Source organism: Mustela nigripes, chromosome 9 (genome assembly GCF_022355385.1).
Source record: "Mustela nigripes isolate SB6536 chromosome 9, MUSNIG.SB6536, whole genome shotgun sequence".
Classification (NCBI taxonomy): domain Eukaryota; kingdom Metazoa; phylum Chordata; class Mammalia; order Carnivora; family Mustelidae; genus Mustela; species Mustela nigripes.
The window spans coordinates 46,955,210-46,979,368 of record NC_081565.1 but is presented as its reverse complement, the minus strand read 5'-3'; the positions used below and the strand labels follow the sequence as shown (position 1 = coordinate 46,979,368).

General features: G+C 42.7%; 1 protein-coding gene across 1 annotated transcript; it reads right to left on the bottom strand.

Annotated features, from left to right (window-relative positions):
- Window positions 1-10,761: 10,761 nt before the first annotated feature.
- CDKN2B (cyclin dependent kinase inhibitor 2B) lies at window positions 10,762-14,144 on the bottom strand. The gene is made up of 2 exons (XM_059411560.1): window positions 13,630-14,144; window positions 10,762-11,120 (listed from the first exon to the last, which is right to left on the bottom strand). The coding sequence occupies exons 1-2, from the start codon at window positions 13,783-13,785 to the stop codon at window positions 10,860-10,862; spliced, it is 417 nt and encodes a 138-aa protein (XP_059267543.1). The 5' UTR covers window positions 13,786-14,144; the 3' UTR covers window positions 10,762-10,859.
- Window positions 14,145-24,159: the final 10,015 nt, after the last annotated feature.

The following is a 24,159-nucleotide window of genomic DNA, read 5'->3' as shown; positions in this document are numbered from 1 at the left end:
ACCGCCCCCCGCCCCTCCCCGCCCCGCAGGCGCGCCCCCGCGTTCCCTGCGCGCCCTCGCGCGCCCCCCGACCTCCCCCGGGCTCAGAACCGTTCAGCGCCCGGCGCGCGCGGGAAAAGCCGGCGGTGCAGCCCGAGGGCTGCGCGCGCGCGGGCCGCAAGCACCCAAGGCTTGCCTCCGCTCCTCCTCCTCTTTCCCGCCCGATCCGCGCTCTCCCCCACCTTCCCACCCTCCGCGCCGGCGCCCCACGAGGTGACAGCTCAAGGGCCTGTCGCCAGAACGCATCTCCAGGCCCCCGCCCCCTCGCAACATTTGTCACCTGACACGGTCGTAAGCAGGAACCACCGCCTGGCGGCGGCTCCCAGTCCTGCTCGCGCCCCGGTTCCCCTACCCGCCTTCTTTCATCCCTCGCGCCACTGGCTAAGGCTCTTCCATCTCTCCAAACCGGATTATTTAAAAGAGAAAAAGAAAGGAAAAGCAAGGTCATCTCCGCGCCGCATCAGCCATTCAGGACGCTGGATGTTGGTTTTGAAAGAAATGGCGCTAAGCTCCACTTCTACATTTGGGAAACGAGCGAAATTAAAGGAAACCGCTGCCTGCAGCCGAAGCGACATCTGGACACTGAGTGGCGCTGGCGCCGCGGGAGCAAGCGGGCCGGGCGCCCCACCAGGTAGGTGGAGCCGAACCCCAACGCCGGGGTCCCTGCTGGGTCGGGGGCTCCCCTTCCACTCTCCGCTCCCCGCGTCGCCGAGGGCGCGGGGCTGGGCGGAGAAGCCAGGCAGTTTTTATTTTCGGTTTTAACCTTCGACAAGCAGCGCAACATCTGAACGCTTCTTCCTCTTTCCTCCGCCCGCGGCACTCCCCTCCCCCACGGGCTGCTCCCCGCTTTTCCCGGTTTCCCCGCAGCCACGGTTTCCCGGCCGGCGGCCCTCCTCCTCCTCCGCCATCCTCCCTGCGCTCGGACTCCGTTCGCTCTCGCCGCCAGACTCCTCAGCGTGGTCGCTCCCCCGCTCCTCCCTTGCTCCGCCGCCGCCTCTCGTCTTCCACGCCACGGATTATTTACTGCCCTCCACCGTCCCTCCTCCCCTCCCCCTTCCCCGCCGTGGTCCACTCGGCACAGGAAAAGCGGGGGAAGGAAAGGAAGCGGCAGCATAAAGGAGGGGTGAGTCGAGGAGACAGAGGCGGCCTGAGGACGCGGAGCTCAGCTCCCGAGCGCAGTGCGGCAGGTCCCCGGCGGCCGGGCTGGATGGAGCTCGGACGCGGGCTCGCTGGCTCCTCGAAGGCGGGAGGTCGAGCGCAGGACGCGGCTTTCAGGCGGGCGGCGCTGACCCGGTGCCCCAACCTCCCCGGCCTGCAGTCAGTCGCGATCGATCTAGAGCGTCGCTGGCTGCCGGCGCGGCCTGGCCGGCTGGGCGTGTGGCAGAGGATGTGGGACTAGCTAGGCCCAGCCTTCGCGGAACCTTAACGGTGGCCTGCCGCGCTGCGGCTTCTACTTGTGCCCGGGCCTGGTGGCTGAGTTGCAGACGAGGACCCGCAGCACCAGAGCCGACAGGGCCTTAGGGATCAGGTGCCAAGCCCCGCGGTACTTGAAGGAAGGGAGGTTTGCTTTGCCCGAGCCGCCGCACACTCCCGAGAGGCCGGGTCTGGCGACAGGCTTCTTCCCCTTCTCCATCCCTCCCCACATCGCAGGACTTAGCCGTGGATCGGGCCGGCTGGTCGAAGTGAGACGTAGGTACAGTTTTAAATAGCTGTTCCAAATGTCTAGATCTTCACAAACGCACCTCTCCGCTCTTCTGTAGGATTCACTCGGGATTTCCCGAACACCGTGCTCCTTGCTGGGGCTACTCGGCCCTCCTGGGTCCGGAGTGAAACCCCTCTCGCGCTTCATAAGGCTAGCTCTTTCTCCTTCAGATCTCTTCTCAAGTTTCCGTGCTCCGAGACTCTCCCTCTATCAGGCCCCATATTATCATCATGGGTTTTGTTTTTCCTGTATTTAGCGGACAGAAATTATCCTATGTAATTGTTTGTTTGTGGTTTTGTCTCCTACAGTAGTCTGTAAACTCCATGGGAAGCAAATCCTGCGCTCTTGCGCTACACCGACGACCCTACCCCCCAAAATACTCTGAATACCCCCTAAAATATACCAAATATACCAAAAAATATGCCCCCCAAAATACTTCAGAGGAGAGATGAATTAGTAAAAATATACAATCATAGTGAGGGGATTTTATTTTATGGCCCAGAGAAGGGGCACTTTAGAGGGTGGGTAGTTCAGAGAAAGCATCTCAGAGGAAAAATGCTCCCCTGTTCCAGCCCAGCCCTGTTCCAGTTCCAGGTAGGGATGGAACAGGGGAGCATTGGGAAGGAACTCCCAAGGTTGAAGGAAACTTGGAGAAGTGAAAGAATGAGGGTTTACAGGCAGGGGATTAGCTGTGGCAGTAAACCATGTAAACCATGGAAGAAGACATGTGTTGCACATCTCTTGAAACTATTAGTGTTCTCCAGAGAAACATAACCAACAGGATGGGTGTGCATGTGCCTGTGTGTATTATTTATTCTAAGGAACTAGCGAACCTGATTATAGGGGCTGGCAAGTCTGAAATCTGCAGGACAGGCTGGTGAGGCTGGAGACCCAGGGAGGAGCTGAGGCTACAGTTTTGAGTCTAGCCGCCTGGAGAAAGAATTGTTTCTTCTTTGAAAAGCCTGTCTTTTCACTTAAGGCCTTGGTCAGTTCTGCACACATTAAGGAGGGTAATCTGCCTTCTTCAAAGTCTATGTATTTAAATGTCAATTGTACCTAAAAAGTACCTTCCCAGCAACATCTTGACTCGTGTTTGACAAAACAGCTGGTACTGTAACCTAGCCCAGGTGACACCTGAATATTAAATATCATATAATCCCATTATGTCTGTGGGGGCTGCTGACAAATTTAAATTCAGGAATCTGTCTGTATTGATTGGGCCTGTATAACTTTGAAAAGAAATTATGTTATGTTAGTCCCCATACAGTAGTACATCGTTAGTTTTTGATGTAGTGTTCCATGATTCATTGTTTGCTATAAGGCTCAGTGCTCCATGCGATCCGATCCGTGCCCTCCTTAATACCCATCATCAGGCTCACTCACCCCCCCACCCCCTCCCTTCTAAAACCCTCATTTTGTCTCCCAGAGACCATAGTATCTTATGGTTCCTCTCCCACTCCGATTTCTCCTCCTTCATTTTCCCCTTCCTTCTAATGTCCTCCGTGTTATTCCTTATGCTCCACAAATAAGTGAAATCATATAATTGACTTTGTCTGTTTGACTTATTTCTCTTAGCATAATCTCCTCCAGTCCCATGTTGATGCAAAACCTGTAGCCCTATCATCTCCACCCAGACTTGTTCTGGGCATAGGGAAGTTGCCCACTTCAGAGGAATGCCGTTTGAGTAAGAGCATTAAGTAAGGTCATTATAATAAGCTCCACGTTCAATGAATATAAGTTTTAAAATTTAAACTTACATTCCATCTTGATTTTCCCCTGCTGCCCAACACCTGTGTTTTGTAAGTTGTGGCATGCAGGGGCAATTCTATGCAGTTTTAATAGTAGACTAAGGAGAATACAATTATGAAGATGAATCTTTAGCAAAACAACCAATTTGTGGCATTACAAAGACTTTTGGAATTCCAAATGACTTTTGGCTGTGTGCTCTTCAAAAAAATGTATGTTCAAGGACCGAGCATTAGTATGTGCACACACTTTTTCCTGTATTACTTATTGTATCCTCACAGTGGCCCTTTGAATTTGGGATTACTACTTCCATTTTACAGGTGAGAAAACTGAGGCCCAGAGGGGCTCAAATCTTGGACAGTCTATGGCCAGCAAGTGCTAGGGCTGGAATCATCAAGAAGGTTTTTGCCCTACAAGCCTTGTGTTCCTTCTGTTGTACTAAAGGCTGGAGTCAATAGGGACTGAGTTATCAGTGGGTCATTTGTGCAAATAGAGAATCACCGAATGTGATTTATTTTCTTTGCTCTTTTCCTTGGGCCTAAAAAATGGATCTCTCTCAGTGTTTTTCTTATTCATAAGTTTAGGGCATAGATCTTAGATTTTTTTAATGGAGGAAAATTATTTTCTATTTTGGATCAGCACAGGCAGAGATAGAAGAGGATATTTTACTTAATATGACTTGTTTTGTACCACTTGCCTCCCCTTCGCATCGTGTACAGTATATTAATTTCTTCTCTCAGGTAACTCCTGATGATCAGATTCATGAGAAACTTCCATAATATTGCACATGTTCAAACTGAACACCCCAAAGATAAAAGACAAAAGTCACCATAAGCAAGATTTCAAAACTATCATTGAACGTATGACAAAAGATTAAGTTTTAGAATATATAAATAAATACATATAGGAACAAAAAGGTAAACCAGTAGAAAAATGAGCAAAGAATACAATGGGTAGCTTATAGTGGAGCATATACGAATGGTTAGAAAAATATATGAAAAGATACTCAGTTTTACTCATTTGTAAAGAAAGGTAACAGAAACGGTGACTATCTATGGGTGTGGCAAAAATTTACAAAGGAGTGTTAATGTTGGTAAAGTCATTAGGAAACAATCACACACACTATTGTAACTTGGTGTGATTGTTTTGGAGGGCAACTTCAGAGTATTTATAAAAATTGAACATGCATATATGTCCCTTTGACTTAGCAATTCCTCTCCTATAACTCATGTAAGTATGCAAAGATACACATACATAAACATGTTAGAAATAGATATACCATATATGTACAGTGATATATATGTATGGAAAGGGATATGCATGCATGCATGTATTTGTATTTATATTTGTATTTTTATATATATGGATAAATGTTTATACACACATATAAAGATATATGTCCCTTTAACTCAGCACTTCAACTCAATAACTCATACCAGCATGTATGTATACATATATATGTATATATATATAGACACACACACTCATATGTAATATTGAAGATATACAGACATACACATATACACATGCACATAGAAGTTTGGAAAGATTTGACACAAAGACATATGCACACACTTTGTGTGCATGGGTGTGTGAGAGAGAAATGTATTCCTTTTTTTGGAGAGAGATGTATTCTTAACCCTTGAAGTTTGTCTCCTATAAATTTCTGTAGATTGTTCATGTAAGGATGCCAAAAATATTCCTTATAGCGCCATATATAGTAGCAAAAAAAAAAAAAGCAAGAAAGGAAAAAGGAGATAAATTATGTGTTTGTCAATAAATTTCTTTTTTAAACTGGGTTTCATCCATAAAATATAAAATTATACAGCCATAAAAAAATGAAGTGCATCTATCTGTACTGATAATGGAAGTTGTCAAAGATCTATTACTAATAAAAAAAAAAAAACACAAGTTGTGGAATAGTATGGTCCCATTTATGTTTTCCAAATGTGTGCATTGAGTGAGAGGTGTTTGCAATTGTATGTACGTATATTTCTGGAAGGTTAATTTAAAAAATTTAAAAATAGTCATTACCCCTTGGTAGTGAGAATGGGGAGGGGTAATGAGATTTTAGGAGATTTTTACTTAAGTTTATTTTTTGTACTGTTTGAAAGTGTACCACAAGCAAACATTTTAAAGTAACCACCAAGGACAGCTCACACCTAGAGATGCTAATTCTGTAGACCTGATGGTTAGTACATCTAAATTTTAAAACATTTCTCTATGTAGATGATTCTCAAATGGAGCCAAGATTGAGAACCATGTCCCTATCTTTACAGGTCTCCAATGACTGGCAGGGACAGCACTATCTTTGTAAAGATATAAATAATACCTGAGGTGAATGTAAAATGAAATGTCATTTAATTTTTTTCTAGAGAGGGGATGACATTACTTTTGTTGTTGTTGTTGTATATGGTGAGATTTCGGCAGATCAAAAGGCTCCTGCAATCCTGGATAGATCTGTCTGTGGTAACTCTATTAAAGGCAATCCAGAGATTAGAGAGTAATCAAAGATGGCCGAATATTTTAGACAAGGTTAGTGTTTATAACTCCAGGTGGCATTTTGGGAGGAGATACAGGGGTTACAGAGTTTCTCCTGTGCCCGAGGAGAGGTGGTGGAACCCAGCAACTCAGACCCACAGGTGCTGGAAATCTAATGCCCAGGGCTTCTGAGTGGAAAAGGGATCAACAGGTGTTTGGGCTTTCTTTGTACACCTCCACTATAACACGGATAGCTGTGAGTAGGCATGTCATCTTCATGCATCTCTCAGGGTTTTTTTCCCCAGCAAAATCTTTGGTTTCTACTTATTTCAAACTTTAAATTAGTGAATCAGAGTTGGATGCTCAGTTTTGAGGTACCGGTTGACTTATATTAGTGAGCTTAGTATGTAATCCATGCTAGTTATGTATCATTTCACTAGCAGCACTAGTTTCAAGGCAAATTTGTGATAAAATTAATAATGAAGTTATAAATATATGTAAATTTAAATATTTAAATTTATAGTTAAATTAAAATTTTAAAATTAAATACATATAAATTTAAATACTTAAATTTAGAGTTATATATATTATACATGATACATATTATGCATAATTCTATAACTAAATATAAATGATATACAAATTGTACCACTTCTAAAAGTAAAGTAATTCTTTTCCTTATACAAGAAATGATAGTAAAATCTGAGTACAGGAGTCAAGAGGCAAGAAAGGAGCCATCCTATTTGTCATAGCTGAACTTGAGACAAGTTTTATAGAAAACCAAGGCAGTAGGCAATGAGCAGATTCTCATTATTTTAGGCCTGGGATCATTTCACAATTCCCATCAATATGTAGATCAAACAAGTTTGTTTTGTTTTGATTTGATTAATTCTGTTGAATTACTGGCCCTTCTTCCACAAAACACCACAGGGCAGTTCCTCCTTGTATTCCTTTTGTTGCTTTCATCTTCTTCTCTGCCCTCCTGGAGAGCTGGCAGGTGCACATTTAGGTGATATAGACGTCTTCCCCAACCAGCTGGTTTCTACAATCTCCTAGGCAAAATTTAAGGACCTAAAGTTTCAAGGAATCCAAGAGAAACAAACCAGAAAGTACAAATCCTTAGAAATGGGTCTGTCAGATCCATGACAGCTGTTTCCGGAGTTACTTATCTTTCTAATGACTACATATTTTAGCATTTTCTCGCCTTTAGCACTTTATTCTTTCTGGTACCCCCAACTCTCTCTCTCTCTCTCTCTCACACACACACACAAACACACATGCGCAAACACACACTCTCTCTCCCTTTTTTTAAGTAAGCTCTACAGCCCAGCCTGGGGCTTGAATTCACCACCCCAAGATCAAGACTCAGAAATCAAGAGGTACCTGGGTGGCTCAGTGGGTTAAAGACTCTGCCTTCAGCTCAGGTCGTGATCCCAGGGTCCTGATCCCAGGGTCCTGGGATTAAGCCCCATCCGGCTCTCTGCTCAGCAGGGAGCCTGCTTTCTCCTCTCTCTCTGCCTGCCTCTGCCTACTTGTGATCTGTCAAATAAATAATAAATCTTAAAAAAAAAATAATAAGAGGGGTGCCTGGGTGGTTCAGTGGTTAAGCCTCTGCCTTCAGCTCAGGTCATGATCCCAGGGTCCTGGGATCGAGCCCCACATCCGGCTCTCTGCTCAGCGGGGAGCCTGCTTCCTCCTCTCTCTCTCTGCCTGCCTCTCTGCCTACTTGTGATCTCTGTCTGTCAAATAAATAAATAAATAATCTTAAAAAAAAACCCCAAAACCACTTTTTCTTTCAGAACACTTATATTAGTTTGTATTGCCTACTTCAGTATTACTTTATAAATCTATTTGTTCTACTTGCTTATCTCATTTTAATAAATTAATTCCTCTAGTGGCTTCCATTGGCATAAGAGAAATGCAGAAAGCAACAGGGAAAATGAGAGGTGAAAACAAAGTGAGAAAGACATTAACTTTCAAACTATTAATTTGCAAAGCATTCTTTCTGCTCCTAGTTCTTACAAATTTATCTGTAATTTTTCAAGTAACTGGTGGAGGTGGTGCTTAAATAAGATTTTTCCCCCCTCCCAGGGCTCCAGAATTCTTTCCTCTCTATTCTTCTATATATCTTTCCTCGACTTGTGATATGGCACAATTATTACTAATAAAATATAAGACCTCACTCAGTCATCTATGCCACAAATTCATAAAGGGGTAAAGCCTTAGTGATGGTAGGGAACTTTGGAGTACTCTAGTCTAATGCCTATCTTTTATAAAGGAGGGAAATTGAGACTAATCTAAGTCACAAGACTCAGGTTGTGTAGTTGGAGAACTAATACTGGGACCCAGGTCTTCCATTTTCCAATCAGGTCCTAACTACATTCCCTCTTTCTTCCCTGGCATTATAAGTAGAACAGGAGAAGATCATGGAAGTATTGTGACATTGTTGCTCCTTCAACTAATTTTTAAAATTAAAAATTAAAATTGTATCTTCTTACATATGATCTATCATCTGTCATCTCCATGTTCATGTCTATTTGCAGCTTAGTGAATTGAACACTAAGAAATTATACCAACCCTCAAATTATTCAAGTTTTCACAGAAGACTCAATAGGTTGTTAATAATGAAAACTTTGGATGTCAGAATTTGGAGTAATTAGCTGCTAACATATACACGGAAGCAGAACTCTTTTATTTCAGTTTTAAAGATAAATTAATTAAATAAAATCTCTGCATCCAGTGTGGTGCTTGAACTCATGACCCCAAGATCAAGAGTCACATGCTCTACCAACTGAGCCAATGAGGCACCTCAGACCTTTTGTATTTTAAGTGACAATGAATTTTGTATTTTGTACATAAGGCAGTCCACAGAATTGCTTCTTCAGATGACTTCTATCATTTTTCCAGATCACCAATTCTACTTGCTCTTCTTCAGGTAGAATCTTGAACCATGTCTTGAACATTGGAAAAATTATACCCTATTATAAAAAAATTATCAACTAATATTTCTCTATCTTGTTCTCATCTGGAAAATGACATCTATCAGGTTTAAATATTAAATGAACAAATGTATTTTAATATATGCCTGGAACAAGTTAACATCAATAAGTGCTTCCACATTTTTCCCAATAAGAAATGCTCTGATTCTCAACTAACTTTCCCCAGTAATGTGTTCATCTGGGTATAAAGAACTGATGGGGAAGTAAAGATTTTTAAATTCAATTTAATGAATCCCCTTCTTTTCTCAAATTAGTTTTTTTTCTTCTGTTTCTCTCTCTCTCTCCCACAATTCATAAACCTTTTCCTAGTATATATAGCAGTGTTTTAAAATCAATTGTTGCTGGTATCATTTATCAATAATTATTACAAAGAGTGAGAGAAATGAACCTCTTTGAGTCTTTAACATTTCTCAGGAATTAGTGGTAAATCCATGATCATACATTTTTAAACCAAAATATCCACATCTTAGAATCCAATCTACTGTTTTTGTTTATTAAAGCATTGATGTATCAGTTGTTCCAATGCCGTAAGGAATCAAGCAACACTGGACATTAAATCTCAAAGCCGTGCACTTTTAGTTTGTTCTGCAGATATGAAGACATTCTGTGAGCCATCATCATCTATTTTCAACAGTGTTATATTCAATTTACTCTTTCAGCCACACTTTGGGAAATACCCCAAGAGAGTTTACTGGGTAAGTGCATCAGTTTTTTACAAGATAATTGGAATATTTCATAGTTTGATCCTCTGACACACTCTAGTAAAGGATACAGTCAGAAAATTTAACAAAGAAATAAATAGGTTAAGGATGAAAGGGTCTAAGCTTTGGCACTGTGCCAGAGCTTGATTTAAAAGCTATAGTTCTTTACCCCCAAGCGCAAGTTACTTTGTTATTTAAAGCCTCTCCAGTAAGATTGTTACTGAAGAACAACTCATAAATACAAAATATTGCAAAATCTTTTCATCTCATGGGGGAGGGAAGTCCTTTATCCTATCGTATATAGATGGAGCAAATCGTTACAGTTAATCGTGACAGTCGCTCTTACTGCAATCCACCACATCACCCTGTGCGCTGACTTCTGAACTCTCCAAGAATCTCCTGTGGATTGAGTAACAAACAGCTGGCACCCGCCCCTCTCCAGAGCTGTTCTGTGTCTTCTTGACCCAGGGATCCTAGAACCTGTGGGCAAATTCCAGGTGGCTCTGGAATCCTCCTTTCCCGTCACTATCCTGCGGAGCTGGGTGCAAGTCCCCAGGGCTTCGCAGGGGACTTGGATGGCAACACACAGCCTGTAAAGCCCTGGGCACCTGCTGATGCTCTCTACTGTCGAACTCATCTTCAGCATCTTCGTTGTCATCTCAGTCTTCAGAGTTCTCCTTCTAGCCCCAGGCGCCTCAGACCTAAAGTAGGGGCTTCCAGTACCCTCTTTCAAGGTCAGTGGGACAAACGTGTCTTCGGCCTCGAGCTCAAATGCCTATCATGGCCGCCTCCCAGTCCGCCGCCAGCGTCTTTCCAGTGAAGTTTGGCAAACACCTGGGGTCGTTAGGGACTTAATGGGCCGCTTTTTGCCAGAAAACCCTGAAAAGTAAAGGACACCGACACCCGGGGGCTTCACATTCAGCTCTTGAATCTCTCTGGAAGTCCATTTGCATCACCTCTGCGTTTGGCTGCGCCGTGAGTGAGTGTGAGGGCAGGATCCAGAGGAAAAGAACAAAGACAAAAAAAAAAAATTGTATTCACTGTCTGCTTCTCCTCCGGGACGGTGAGTCAAGTCTCCTGGAAGGCTTTCAGGCTTTCCGCCGCTCCACATTTGTAGCCTCCCATGCACTAAGTTGGGGGTGGGGAACAGGGGAGAAAAGAAATGTTGTGGGCGGCTGGGGGTACCTGTCATCAGTCTCCTGCAGCTGCACGCAGGTACCGGGCGACAGCGCGGTGGCCCCGCTCCTCAGCCAGGTCCACGGGCAGGCGGCCCCAGGCATCGCGCACGTCCAGCTGCGCCCCGGCTCGGTGCAGTACCACGAGCGTGTCCAGGAAGCCCTCCCGGGCCGCGTCGTGCACAGGTCGGGTGAGGGTGGCTTCGTCCGCACAGTTGGGCTCCGCGCCATAGAGCAGCAGCAGCTCGGCCACGCGGGTGCTGCCCATCATCATGACCTGCAGAGAGAGAGAGAGAGCAGAGTGGTCAGGGCAGTGAGATGAAGGCCTGGGCCGGGACAGGTAGAACCATTTCAAATAAATACCTGTTCACGGAGTAGCCACCTAATGCAGGGGCGCTTACAAGTCTCAGGAGTCTGGTTATGCTTCCTGTTTTGATGAAATCCCGACACCGTCCCCCACCCCGCCCTTATAACTCTTTACTCAGCCCTAATTGGGTTTCATTTTTCTCCAAGCTGCAGGGACAAGCAAGAGCTGATAATAGAGCGCTAATAGTTGTTGTGTGAAAAAGAAAATTTTGATTTCCGGCAGAACAGAGGAATCCATTTTGTTAAATAATTTATGGGCGGAGTTAAGTTTAAAAGCTTTTATGGGGCGCCTGGGTGGCTCAGTCCTTGAATTTCTGCTTTTGGCTGGGGCCATAGTTCTGGCGTCCTGGATTTGGGCCTGCATTGGGCTCCTTGATCGGTGGAGGCCTGCTTCTCCGTCTCTCACTCCCCCTACTTGTGTTCTCTCTCTAGCTGTGTCTCTGTCAAATAAATGAAATCTTAAAAAAAAAAAAAAAGAAAGAAAGAAAAAGTTTTTACAGAATTAGATTATTTCCCTTGATGTCTCTTCCACATCAGCCATAATCTGGATCTAAAAATATTTAGGAGGGCAGTGAGCTGATATTTTTGAGAGAATAATGCTTTAGAGTAGAAACAATGTTTTTTTAGAGTAGAAACAATGTTTTAAGTTGTTTAGTTTTTCTTTGTAAACAAACATGTAACATAAACACTATATTTACATTGTACAGGATTTTATAATGTAATAGGATTTTATAATGTTAGATACTAAATAATTTGCTATATAAAAAAGAGCTCAGATGTTAGTCAAATCAGAGCAATACATTATTTAGAAAAAAAGATGTTTTGGAGCTGTAAACCTGTAGCATCCACTTGTGTATATGTACATTATACAAGCATTTACTTTTTTATTTTAAAAATAAAACAGTTTTTGATAACTAAATATACAAAATGGAGTTATTTGTTCTTGTGAGCTTATGTATTTAAAAATGTGCCATGTAATTTAAGACAGTACTTTTTGTTTCATGAATATTAGAAACATCCATTTCCTCCCTTAAAAACCGTGATATGTTATCATTTCCACTAGTGATGTGTATCAGATATTTCACATATAGAGGGAAGAAAAAGTTGTTCTTAGTATCTCAGAGAATGATGGATTAAAACTATAATTAAAATCTCTTTTGAAATTATTAATATCATTTGAAGTCTTTAAGAACTACTTTACAATATTATGCTGCTTTAAACTATTCCTCATTTCTTTTTTTCCCCAAGATTTTATCAACTTATTTGAGAGAGAGAGAGAGTGAGGACTCGTGTGTGTGCACTTGAACACACACACACACACACACGCAGGGGAGGTTGGAGAGGGGTAAAGACAGAGGGAGAGTAAGAACCAGACATTCGCTGAGAAGGGAGCAGAGGCAGGGCTTGATTTTAGGACCCTAAGATCATGACCCCAGGAGAAGTCAGATGCTTTACCGACTGAGACACCCAAGCACCCCAAGCTGTCCCTCATTTCTTATAACACTTTTCTAAGAATGCGAAAGAAATGAACATATATTTCTTTAAAAATCTACATAATAAGATTCCTTAATAACAGCTTGGTTCTAGAATGTGACATTGAGATGAATACTAACCATTATACTCAACAGTGAAGCACAAAATATTACCTTGGGTTTTAAAAGAATTAAAAAATGCCAGTACTAATTAAAGGGATTCATAAATATATTGAATAAAGGATTTTAATAATTAAGAGGCTAATTATGTATCTAGACCCTCTGCCTAACAGTTGCTGCAGCATGCTTTTGTAACCTAATCACTGATAATTAAGCAAAAATCTATAGAAGCATATTTTTTCTCATGTAACACTCGAGACACTGCTAACGTAGGAAGGATTAAGTACTGTGGTCGAGGAATCCTGACTTATCTCTTTGTATTCAGTTTGCCTCTATGAGAAAAGAATACAAAGAATTTCATATTGCAGCCGAGAAGTGCACGGTAATTTTTTTTGATGCACTATGATTCTGCGTGATTCCTCAAATCTAATCCAGATTGTGTAATTTGTCATTTGATTATCTCTATCAATGCAAGTTGACAGAATATTTACTGAAGGACAGAGAAGACAAACGGTTTCCTCCCCAAATAACCTCTCCTTTTCTCCCCAGTTGAACCTCTCCCTTGCGTTTGTGATCATGAGATGGGAGAGAGAATATGGACATTTTCCCCGCTACTAAAAAGAAAAACAAACTGAAGACGCGGTTTCTTTCAATCCGTTTCTTTAGGATCCTTGGTGGGGGAGAACCTGCTTTACACCTGGGCTCCACACCTCAACGAAGAGAGACACAGGTACGTTGGTGAAGGTCTCGGTCCCAGCCGCGTCCCACGGAGGCCGCTCCCCTTTGTTCATGCGCCCCCTGCCGGCAAGGCCCCAGGGCCCCAGCTACCTGGATCGGCCGCCTCCCGAAGCGGTTGACTCCGTTGGGATCCGCACCGGCTTCCAGGAGCTGCCGCACGGTCTCCACTTGCCCCCGTGCGGAGGCGCTGGCCAGGCCCGCGTCGTCGCCGCCACCACCCAGCATGCCCTTGTCCTCCTCGCGCATTTCGCAGCCCACAAACGCAGACCGGCCCGGATAATCCACCGCGGGCCGTGAGCTTCGCCACACTCCTCCCTTGTTCCCCTCCTCGCCCTGGCGCCCTCTCCCCTGCGTGGGAAAGCTCAGGTCAGCTTCAGCCCTCTTTCGCTGTCCTTCTGTCGCTGGGAGGCCCGTGCAATGGCCTAACCACTCGTGGTTAAACTGGGCTTTTCCCGGCTGGCTCCCGGGAAAAAGCGCCTCCCGTGGCCGCAGCCGAGCGTAGGGCGCCTCCGGCCGCTGAGCGCGGGCGCGTCGCAGCGTCCTCTCCGCGGAGCCTGCTCCGGCTAGGTGGAGAGCCGGCTGGGAATGAATCCGTTTCCAGGCGGGCGGCGGGGCAGGGCATTCCCCACCCCCTTAGGCTCCGCCTCCCGTCCGGCTGGCCAGCGCTGGCACTTCCCACTGTGCGGGAAGGGAGGCCGGGCCCGCAGATGACGTTACAGGGACGAGGCGGTGGCAGGCGGCAGGCGGAGGGGGGGGGGGGGGGGGGGGGGGGGGGGCCGGGGGGGGGGGGCGGGAGGGGGACGGGAGCCTGGCCAGACGGTCTTGGGACGCATGCGCCAGACACGGGCGCGCCGAGCCGGCAGTCCTGCTCGCCCAGCGTCCAGCAAAGACCTTAGCCAAGGTTTTGGAAAAGTTGAATCAATGCACTCGGCTCCTAATCCCCTCCCTCCAGCAGGCGGAGCAGAGGATTTCTATTCCTTCAATCCGGTGCCAGGTGGTTTCACTCTGGAAACGTTAGTCGTTCCTTGTGCAATTGAATGACTGGCTAAGAGAAAGGCATTTAAAGTAACTTTGTCTCCCTTAAGATTTCTGAAAGTGACAGTTTTGCACCTGTCATGCCGGTTAAATTCATCCCCAGGGAGTATTTGAATTTCAGTAGCTTCGCATCTTGCATCAAGTTTAGCACTTCTCTTTTGGGTGTGTTTTCTTAGTTGAATTAGTGAAAAGTCAGTCACAGTGAAAAATCCTGAGAATCCTGTTTTGAATGTGCTTTTTATTCTTTTCATCTTTGAATAATGGATACACACATACACAACACCAAAAAACGAACCTAGTTTGAGAATGACAATGTCAACCTGGTACATGTGAGACATTTAAAAAATATAAATACATATTTTAAGAATCTGAGATTCCAGTTTCATGATATTTGAATAGTATTATTTTTGTTTGCACTCTTACCTACTTAAACCCACTTCGCAAGTATTTGATTTTTATTTATCATGAGTAATAAAGGAAATTTATGCAGTAATAATGAAGCATAATAAAACAGAGGTGTGGTGCTGGGCCTGTCATTAAACAGGCCGAACCTGTCATTAAATCCTCTTCTGAAGATTTAAAGGCCAATTGCTTTTCTTCCCAATCTTCCTAGGTGAGTTTGAATTAACATATGCATTGCTTTAAAGATTTAAAAAACTATGACAGATGTTTGATTAAAATAGGAAGAGAACCACAAGTTATGTATCTGTTGCCTGAAAGCTTTGGTATGGAACTATATTAGACTGAGCTTCTTCTAACATGGAACAGTTCTTATTTACAAATTAATTTTGGTTCAGAGTGCAGAGGAGTGCCTAAGGAAGAGCAATTGCTTGCTTACTCATAAATGAGAGTTTGTTTCACATGTTTCTTCTAGCATACCTTAGCTTGGACTCCCCCTTCCCATTCCATTGAAGAATAAGGAAGCACTCTTCAAAGATAGGGGAGCCCATAGAAGTGGTGGTTAGGGATGAAGATCTACTGACAGAGACACAGTTGAAATCCACCCAGATAGGGAAGGGAAGGAGGCAGCATTAATAACCATTTTTTCCTCTTACCTTAACCCCATTTCTTAGTTTTCAGTTTCTTAATTTCTCTATCTTTCCCTCTTATTTGAACCTCTATTCTTATCTGAAAGAGAAAAGTCCTTTTATTTGTTGATGGTGGCTCCGTTCCTTGGTCTGGCCAGAGGAATAGAAGTCAACTTCTGGTTGAAAAGCATAGGGGCACCTGGGTGGCTCAGTGGGTTAAGCCTCTGCCTTTGGCTCGGGTCATGGTCTCAGGGTCCTGGGATTGAGCCCTGCATCGGGCTCTCCGCTCAGCGGGGAGCCTGCTTCCCCCTCCCCCTCTACCTGCCTCTCTGCCTACTTGTGATCTCTCTCTTTCTGTCAAATACATAAATTAAAAAAAAAAAAGAAAAGCATAGATGAGCTGGTTTAAAAAAAAAAGATTTTATTTATTTATTTGACAGACACAGATCACAAGCAGGCAGAGAGGCAGGAAGAGAGGGTGGTGGGGGGGGGCAAGGAGGCTCCCTGCTGATCATGACCTGAGCCGAAGGCAGCGACTTAACCCACTGAGCCACCCAGGTGCCCCAGATGAGCTGTTTTTGACCAGTATTTGGGGTCAATCCCCATTGATGGTGTATTGGGTATTACAGGTGTGTGTGTGCAGAATGGAAGAAGGGAGAGGAAATATGGACAGTGGGAAGCCAGAGTTTTGAAATGGATGGCATTGTTTCTTTGGCAGTCACTCTGAGGGTTTGAGTCATCAGACTGATAGTGGTGGGTATGGTAACGAATGGACTTAGTCCAGAGTATCTTAATCAGAACAGCCTAACTACCCTGAAATTTAGTGCTTGGCCAAACATAACAAGGCAGGTTGCCTTTTAAAGGAGTATTGTTATCACTCGGCATCAGGAAAATACAAATAAAAACCACAATGAGATACCACCTCACACCAGTCAGAATGGCTAAAATTAACAAATCTGGAAATGACAGATGTTGGTGAGGTTGTGGAGAAAGGGGAACCCTCCTACACTGTTGGTGGGAATGCAAGCTGGTGCAGCCACTCTGGAAAACATCATGGATTTTCCTCAAAAAGTTGAAAACAGAGTTACCCTACAACCCAGCAATGGCACTACTGGGTATTTACCCTAAAGATACAAATGTAGTGATCTGAAGGGGCATGTGCACCTGAATGTTCATAGCAGCAATGTATATAACTAAACAATGGAAAGAACCTAGATTTCCATTAATAGGTGAATGGATAAAGAAAATGTGGTATATATATATATATATATATATATATATATATATATACTATGCAGCCATCAAAAGAAAATGAAATATTGCCATTTGCCATGACGTGGATGGAAGTACAGGGTATTATGCTGAGCTAAATAAGTCAATCAGAGAAAGACAATTATCACATGATCTCTCTGATATGAGGAAGTTGAGAGGCATGGGGGGGGTATGGAAGGAAAAAATGAAACAAGATGGGATCGGGAGGGAGACAAACCATAAGAGACTCTTAATCTGACAAAACAAACTGAGGGTTGCTGGGGGGTGATGGGGGTTGGGATAGGATGGCTGGGCTATGGACATTGGGGAGGGTATGTGCTATGGTGAGTGCTGTGAAATGTGTAAGCCTGATGAGTCACAGTCCTGTACCCCTGGGGCAAATAACATTATATGTTGATAAAAATAATTTTTAAAAAATACAGGAGTATTGTTGGGGTCTTCTAACGGATCCAGTAATTAAATTAGTTCAACAAAATTTAGCTCAGTACGTCCTATAATCTAGGAGTACACAATTGAATTAAAATATGGGTGCTGGCTTTTAAGAAAGTCTCCGTAGTGTCACCCAAACTAGTAAATAGAGAGTTTCAACTTAATGCAATAACATTACTGAGGATGTATCTATAGGGACTAAGAAGAGGGGAACTTAAATCAAGATGGAGATGCAAAGGGTTTCTTAGAGAAGTTACCAGATGAAGAGTCTCTAAAGAATGCATCAGAAATTGTTTCCTATGTTCTAGATTTGAGCTTTGTATTTCTCTGAAACTAACAAAGCCAGCTTGAGCCAATTTTTGAGCCACCTTCTTAAGTGGTAAGCATGGCCCAAGTGTCTGAAAAATGAAAATTATTTGGAGTAGATAAAGAGATGAAAGAAAAGTCAATTAGCCAAATGACTGAGGGAAAAAGGCAATTAGCCAAATGACTGAGAATCTTCCACGAGGCAGATATGTGAGCTTCACTAAGTAAGCTGATTGGAAAAGAATTTTGGGCAGGGGAAATGCTGCCAGCGATATGCGCGCTTACTAGCACCACGGACAGCGCCTTCCTAGTAAGCGTTTCTTGGTGGTCCTAACCCACTCCAGACTGAGAATTCCTAAGAAAATTCACACTTGATCTTTCAAACCCCTTTTCTCTCTGGAAATCCAAAGAACCACATGGAAGCTCAATGGACTTCTTTACAAAACATCTTTACAATGGACTGCTCAATCTGATTTCCAAATATTACTGGATTATTTAATATTCTCTATGTAAAGAACATGAAATAGTCTCTATATTTAAAAGAAGAGAGGAAACATACACTTAATGTCTACTCTGTTCCAAGTGATTTACAAGTATTATTTCATTTAAGTCTCATAAAACTCCTGTGCAAAATGTATCAGTTTCTCAATTTTACAGACAAGACCAAAGGATCACAGAAATCCAGTAACTTACATACTGGTTAAGCATCGATGGAGATAAGGTCTAACCTGTGTGGCTTCAGAGCCTCTACCCTTAACACTACATAGTGTTTTTAGCAGCTGTCATGGTAGGCCTACTGGAAAAAAAAAAGTGCGATGAACTGGCTTATAATTATTTTCCAGCCTACATTGTGTTTTCCAGATGGTTCACCTCACAGCACACCCTTAATAGACTTCAAAGATGACATTTCACATATAATACAATAGCACATTTGTCTTGGACAATAGGGTGAGCTAATGAAACATTTGCCTCTCCCTGAAACCCAGCTGTCTCTAGGAGGAAACACAACCCATGGTTAATGCTTTAAACACATTTAAGAGATGAAGTGGATGGGAACATATTGGGCAGCTGAAACTTAGAATTGTCACAGCTATGCCATTTAATTTATAAGAGAGAAAAGAGAAAAAGTAAATGGTAAATTGGCATAGAATTTTGGAGGTATATAGAAGGGAATGAATAGAGAGATGTCTGGGTGGCTCAGTCAGTTAAGTTTCTGCCTTCATCTCAGGTCATGATTTCAGGGTCCTGCGATCGAGTCTCACATCAGGCTCCTTGCTCAGTGGGGAGCCTACTTCTCTGTGTGCTGCTCCCTCTGTTCATGCCCTCCCTTCCTCCCTCCCTCCCTCTCTCTCTCTCTCTGACAAATAAATAAATAAATAAATCTTTAAAAAAAAAAAGGAAGTGAAGGAGTAGAATCAGTTTCAATATTATAAATTATACAAATTCCCAGTGATAATGTTCATATTCTATAGCTGATAAAACTATGTATGAACTCACTATGAAAGTGTGAGTACACATCAGTTGAGTGACCAAAAGAAATGGGGACATAATTTTGCATATGATTGGAGCCAAGACTTCTAAGTAGGGAGAGAATGTAATTCAAAATTATTTGGGGGACTTTTTCAAACTACATATGACCCACCTCCCATCAGCAGGCTTGATTCTTTTCCATTTCCTCAGTTGAGATTTATGCTTCAGGATTCATAGTATATCACTTTCTGTATTCCCATATTTCTTTCTTTTTTTCCTTTTTTAAGAAAAGATTTTATTTATTTGAGAGAGAGAGAGTGCATGAGCAGGGGAGAGAGAGAGAGGGAGAGGTAGACTCCCTGTTCAGCAGGGAGCCCCAGGGAGAACTTGATCCCAGGACCCAAGGTCACAACCTGAGCTGAAGGCAGACACTCAACCAATTGAGCCACCCAAGCACCCCTCCCATATTTATTTAAGTTTAACTGAACGGATATTTTAGCATCTGTATTAGTTTTTCAAGGCTGCCATAAAGCAATACCACAGATTAATTGGCTTAAGTAACAGAAATTTATTTTCTCACAGACCTCACCTCCTGAGGTCTCTCTCCTTGGTTCGCAGGGGTCTCATTCCTGCTGCTGCTTCACATAGCCATCCTGTATGCATGTAAGTCCCTGGTAATCTCCCTATGTATCCAAATTCCCTCTTCTCATAAGGACGGTACTCGGATTTCATTGGGACTCACTCCAACAGCCTCATTTTGACTTAATCACTTCTCTACGTGCATTACCTTAAAATATAGTGGCATTCTGAGATACTGAAGGCTAAAGATTCAAGTAGGAATTTCAGGGGGGACACAGTTCAGTCTATAATGGAGTCTTTCCAAATTTTTACACATTTCATTTTTATTAATAAGTTATTTGAATAAGGATGAAAATAATGTCAGCATATTGAAATTTGTTGATATTGATAGCAGTCTTCTTGTGTCTCTTTTATATTTTATTTATTTTTTAAAGATATGTTCATATCTTTAAAAATAAAGGGAAAGGATATAAAATCAATGCACAGAAATCAGTTGTATTTCTCTACACCAACAACAAGACAGAAGAAAGTGAAATTAAGGAGTCAATTCCATTACAATTGCATCCCAAACCATAAGATACCTAGGAATAAACCTAACCAAAGAAGCTAAGAATCTATACTCAGAAAACTATAAAGTACTCATGAAAGAAATTGAGGAAGACACAAAGAAATGGAAAAATGTTCCATGCTCCTGGATTGGAAGATTGGAAGAATAAATATTGTGAAAATGTCTATGCTACCTAAGGCAATTTACATATTTAATGCAATTCGTATCAAAGTACCATCCATCTTTTTCAAAGAAATGGAACAAACAATTCTAAAACTTATATGGAACCAGAAAAGACCTCGAATAGCCAAAGGGATATTGAAAAAGAAAGCCAAAGTTGGTGGCATCACAATTCCGGACTTCAAGCTCTATTACAAAGCTGTCATCATCAAGACAGCATGGTACTGACACAAAAACAGAAACATAGATCAATGGAACAGAATAGAGAGCCCAGAAATAGACCCTCAACTCTATGGTCAACTAATCTTCGACAAAGCAGGAAAGAATGTCCAATGGAAAAAAGACAGCCTCTTCAATAAACAGTGTTGGGAAAATTGGACAGCCACATGCAGAAAAATGAAATTGGACCATTTCCTTACACCACACACAAAAATAGACTCAAAATGGATGAAGGACCTCAATGTGAGAAAGGAATCCATCAAAATCCTTGAGGAGAACACAGGCAGCAACCTCTTCGACCTCAGCCACAGCAACATCTTCCTAGGAACATCGCCAAAGGCAAGGGAAGTATGACAAAAATGAACTATTGGGATTTCATCAAGATCAAAAGCTTTTGCACAGCAAAGGAAACAGTTAACAAAATCAAAAGACAACTGACATAATGGAAGAAGATATTTGCAAACGACATATCAGATAAAGGACTAGTGTCCAAAATCTATAAAGAACTTAGCAAACTCAACACCTAAAGAACAAATAATCCAATCAAGAAATGGGCAGAGGACATGAACAGACATTTCTGCAAAGAAGACATCCGGATGGCCAACAGACACATGAAAAAGTGCTCCATATCACTCGGCATCAGGGAAATACAAATCAAAACCACAATGAGATATCACCTCACACCAGTCAGAATGGCTAAAATCAACAAGTCGGGAAATGACAGATGCTGGTGAGGATGCGGAGAAAGGGGAACCCTCCTACACTGTTGGTGGGAATGCAAGCTGGTGCAACCACTCTGGAAAACAGCATGGAGATTCCTCAAAATGTTGAAAATAGAACTGCCCTATGACCCAGCAATTGCACTACTGGGTATTTACCCTAAAGATACAAACGTGGTGATCCAAAGGGGCACGTGCACTTGAATGTTTATAGCAGCAATGTCCACAATAGCCAAACTATGGAAAGAACCTAGATGTCCATCAACAGATGAATGGATCAAGAAGATGTGGTATATATACACAATGGAATACTATGCAGTCATCAAAAGAAATGAAATCTTGCCATTTGCGACAGCATGGATGGAACTAGAGCATATCATGCTTAGTGAAATAAGTCAAGCAGAGAAAGACAACTATCATATGATCTCCCTGATATGAGGAAGTAGTGATGCAACATGGGGGCTTAAGTGGGTAGGAGAAGAATAAATGAAGCAAGATGGGATTGGGAGGGAGACAAACCATAAGTGACTCTTAATCTCACAAAACAAACTGAGGGCTGCTTGGGGGAGGGGGGTTGGGAGAAGGAGGGTGGGGTTATGGACATTGGGGAGGGTATGTGCTTTGGTGAGTGCTGTGAAGTGTGTAAACCTGGCGATTCACAGACCTGTACTCCTGGGGATAAAAATATGTTTATAAAAAATTAAAAATTAAAAAAAATAAAGGGAAAGCTTCTATAAAGAGAAAGCTTCCTTTGCTATCTACTTGTTTGCCCTCGGGTGTATATAAGAAAGACAAGGTAAGTACTTTATTTTCAAATTTATTTATAGGTTTTAAAACTAACGATTTGAGCTTCAGCATCTTTCAAAGGTGACTAATGATTTTTGACTAATTGTCAACTTGTGAATTTGAACATAATTGATGTGTTTTCGTCCACTATAATTATCATTCCTATTGATGCTCAAGGCCCATCTTTGGCCAGTGAGAGCCTCTGCAAGTCAATTCCTGAGTCTTTTTAATGTGACTCCAGTAATCTTTGACAGAATCCTTGATTTTTGGTATGACAATGTATTTCAGTTTTATCTTGTACATTTCATGTGCTATGTATAGAACCAACCATTTCTCCAAGGAGCATCGATTCTTTTTAGTGGAGAATGGTATTCATTTATTTTTATTTTTAATTTTTTTCCAAGATTTTATTTATTTATTTGACAGAGAGAGATCACAAGTAGGCAGAGAGGCAGGCAGAGAGAGAGGAGGAAGCAGGCTCCCCGCTGAGCAGAGAGCCTGATGCGGGACTCGATCCCAGGACCCTGAGATCATGACCTGAGCCAAAGGCAGCGGCTCAGCCCACTGAGCCACCCAGGCGCCCTGTTATTTAATTTTTAAATTAACATATAATGTATTATTTGTTTCAGGGGTACGGGTCTGTGATTCATCAGTCTTACACATTTCATAGCTCGCTCCATAGCACATACACTCCCAATGTCCATCACCCAGCCACCCCATCCCTCTTGCCCCCTCCCCTCTAGCAACCCTCCGTTTGTTTCCTGAGACAATGGTATTGAAAAAGTACATCGTCAATGCTGAGGACCTTATTGCTAACCAGGAAGCCATTATATTTCAAGGCCCTTATGTTCACATATAAAACATAACTTTAGCTTCTTAGCTCAGAATATTTACACACATTTTTCACCTTCATGAATGTCCAGGGGATTACTGAAAGTTCAATGGTGTGGGCCTTTGGGCCTAACTTTGAGTCCAGAGGGCCCCCAAGTCATTTGTTACAACCAAAAATGCCACTAAGAATATCCAAAATAGGGTGGCTCCCTTAGAAAAAATCACTGATTTAAATAACACATGGATGGGACGCCTGGGTGGCTCAGTCTGTTAAGTGTCTACCTTCTGCTCAGGTCATGATCCCAGCATCCTGGAATCGAGTCCCACATGGGGTTCCTTGCTCAGAGAGGAGAGCTTGCTTCTCCCTCTGCCTCCACTCCCCCTGCTTGTGTGGTCTTTCTCGCTCTCACCCTCTCTCTCCGACAAATAAGTAAAAGACTTTACAAAAAAAATGACACATGGATAGAGGGAGATGAGATCAAAGGGATGATTTCATTATAAAATCATAAATCTTCTGCTTCTATGATTTGTCTATCTCCCTTCCACACACCCCCTACTGAATGTTCAGACTTTGTGTGTACTAGGCAAGTTTGAACTTCTTCAGGGGTACTCATAGAAGTATATGGAACTCAGTTCAGGCATAAAATTGTTTATTTTCTCATTTTATTAAATTTTATCTTCTCATTGAAGATTGTCCCTGAATAAAGTTTTCCTTTACTATTTAATCATGGCAGAGATCCCACTTTAAAACAGTAGGCCAATCTTGGCTTATGTACCTTATTTTTTTTTTTAAGGTTTTATTTATTTATCTGACAGACAGAGATCACAAACAGGCAGAGAGGCAGGCAGAGAGAGGAGGAAGCAGGCTCCCCGCTGAGCAGAGAGCCCCATTCGGGGCTTGATCCCAGGACACTGGGATCATGACCTGAGCTGAAGGCAGAGTCTGCAACCTCTGAGCCACCCAGGTGCCCCCACTTGTGTACCATATAATACCAGTAATGTACAGTTCTTGTTTGCCAGAAATTTCGTGATGAAGGAGCCTTCTCAGGTTGAAGAGAACTCAGTAGGCCATCGCATGCCAAGGGGGACAGTATCAGTATCCAGATATGTAATACTTACTACTGATGTGACTTTATGTTAAAGTTAGGTATGTTGAACAACACAGTGATCTAGGAGTCCGTAATTATTTGTGAAACTAAGTTGTGTACCCAGACTTCTC

Bases quoted from the DNA above. Each gene is read 5' to 3' on its own strand.
- CDKN2B (XM_059411560.1), bottom strand. From the start codon at position 13,785: ATGCGCGAGGAGGACAAGGGCATGCTGGGTGGTGGCGGCGACGACGCG. The intron at 11,121-13,629 runs GTAGCTGGGGCC...CTCTCTCTGCAG, and splicing joins TCGGGAGGCGGCCGATCCAG to GTCATGATGATGGGCAGCAC.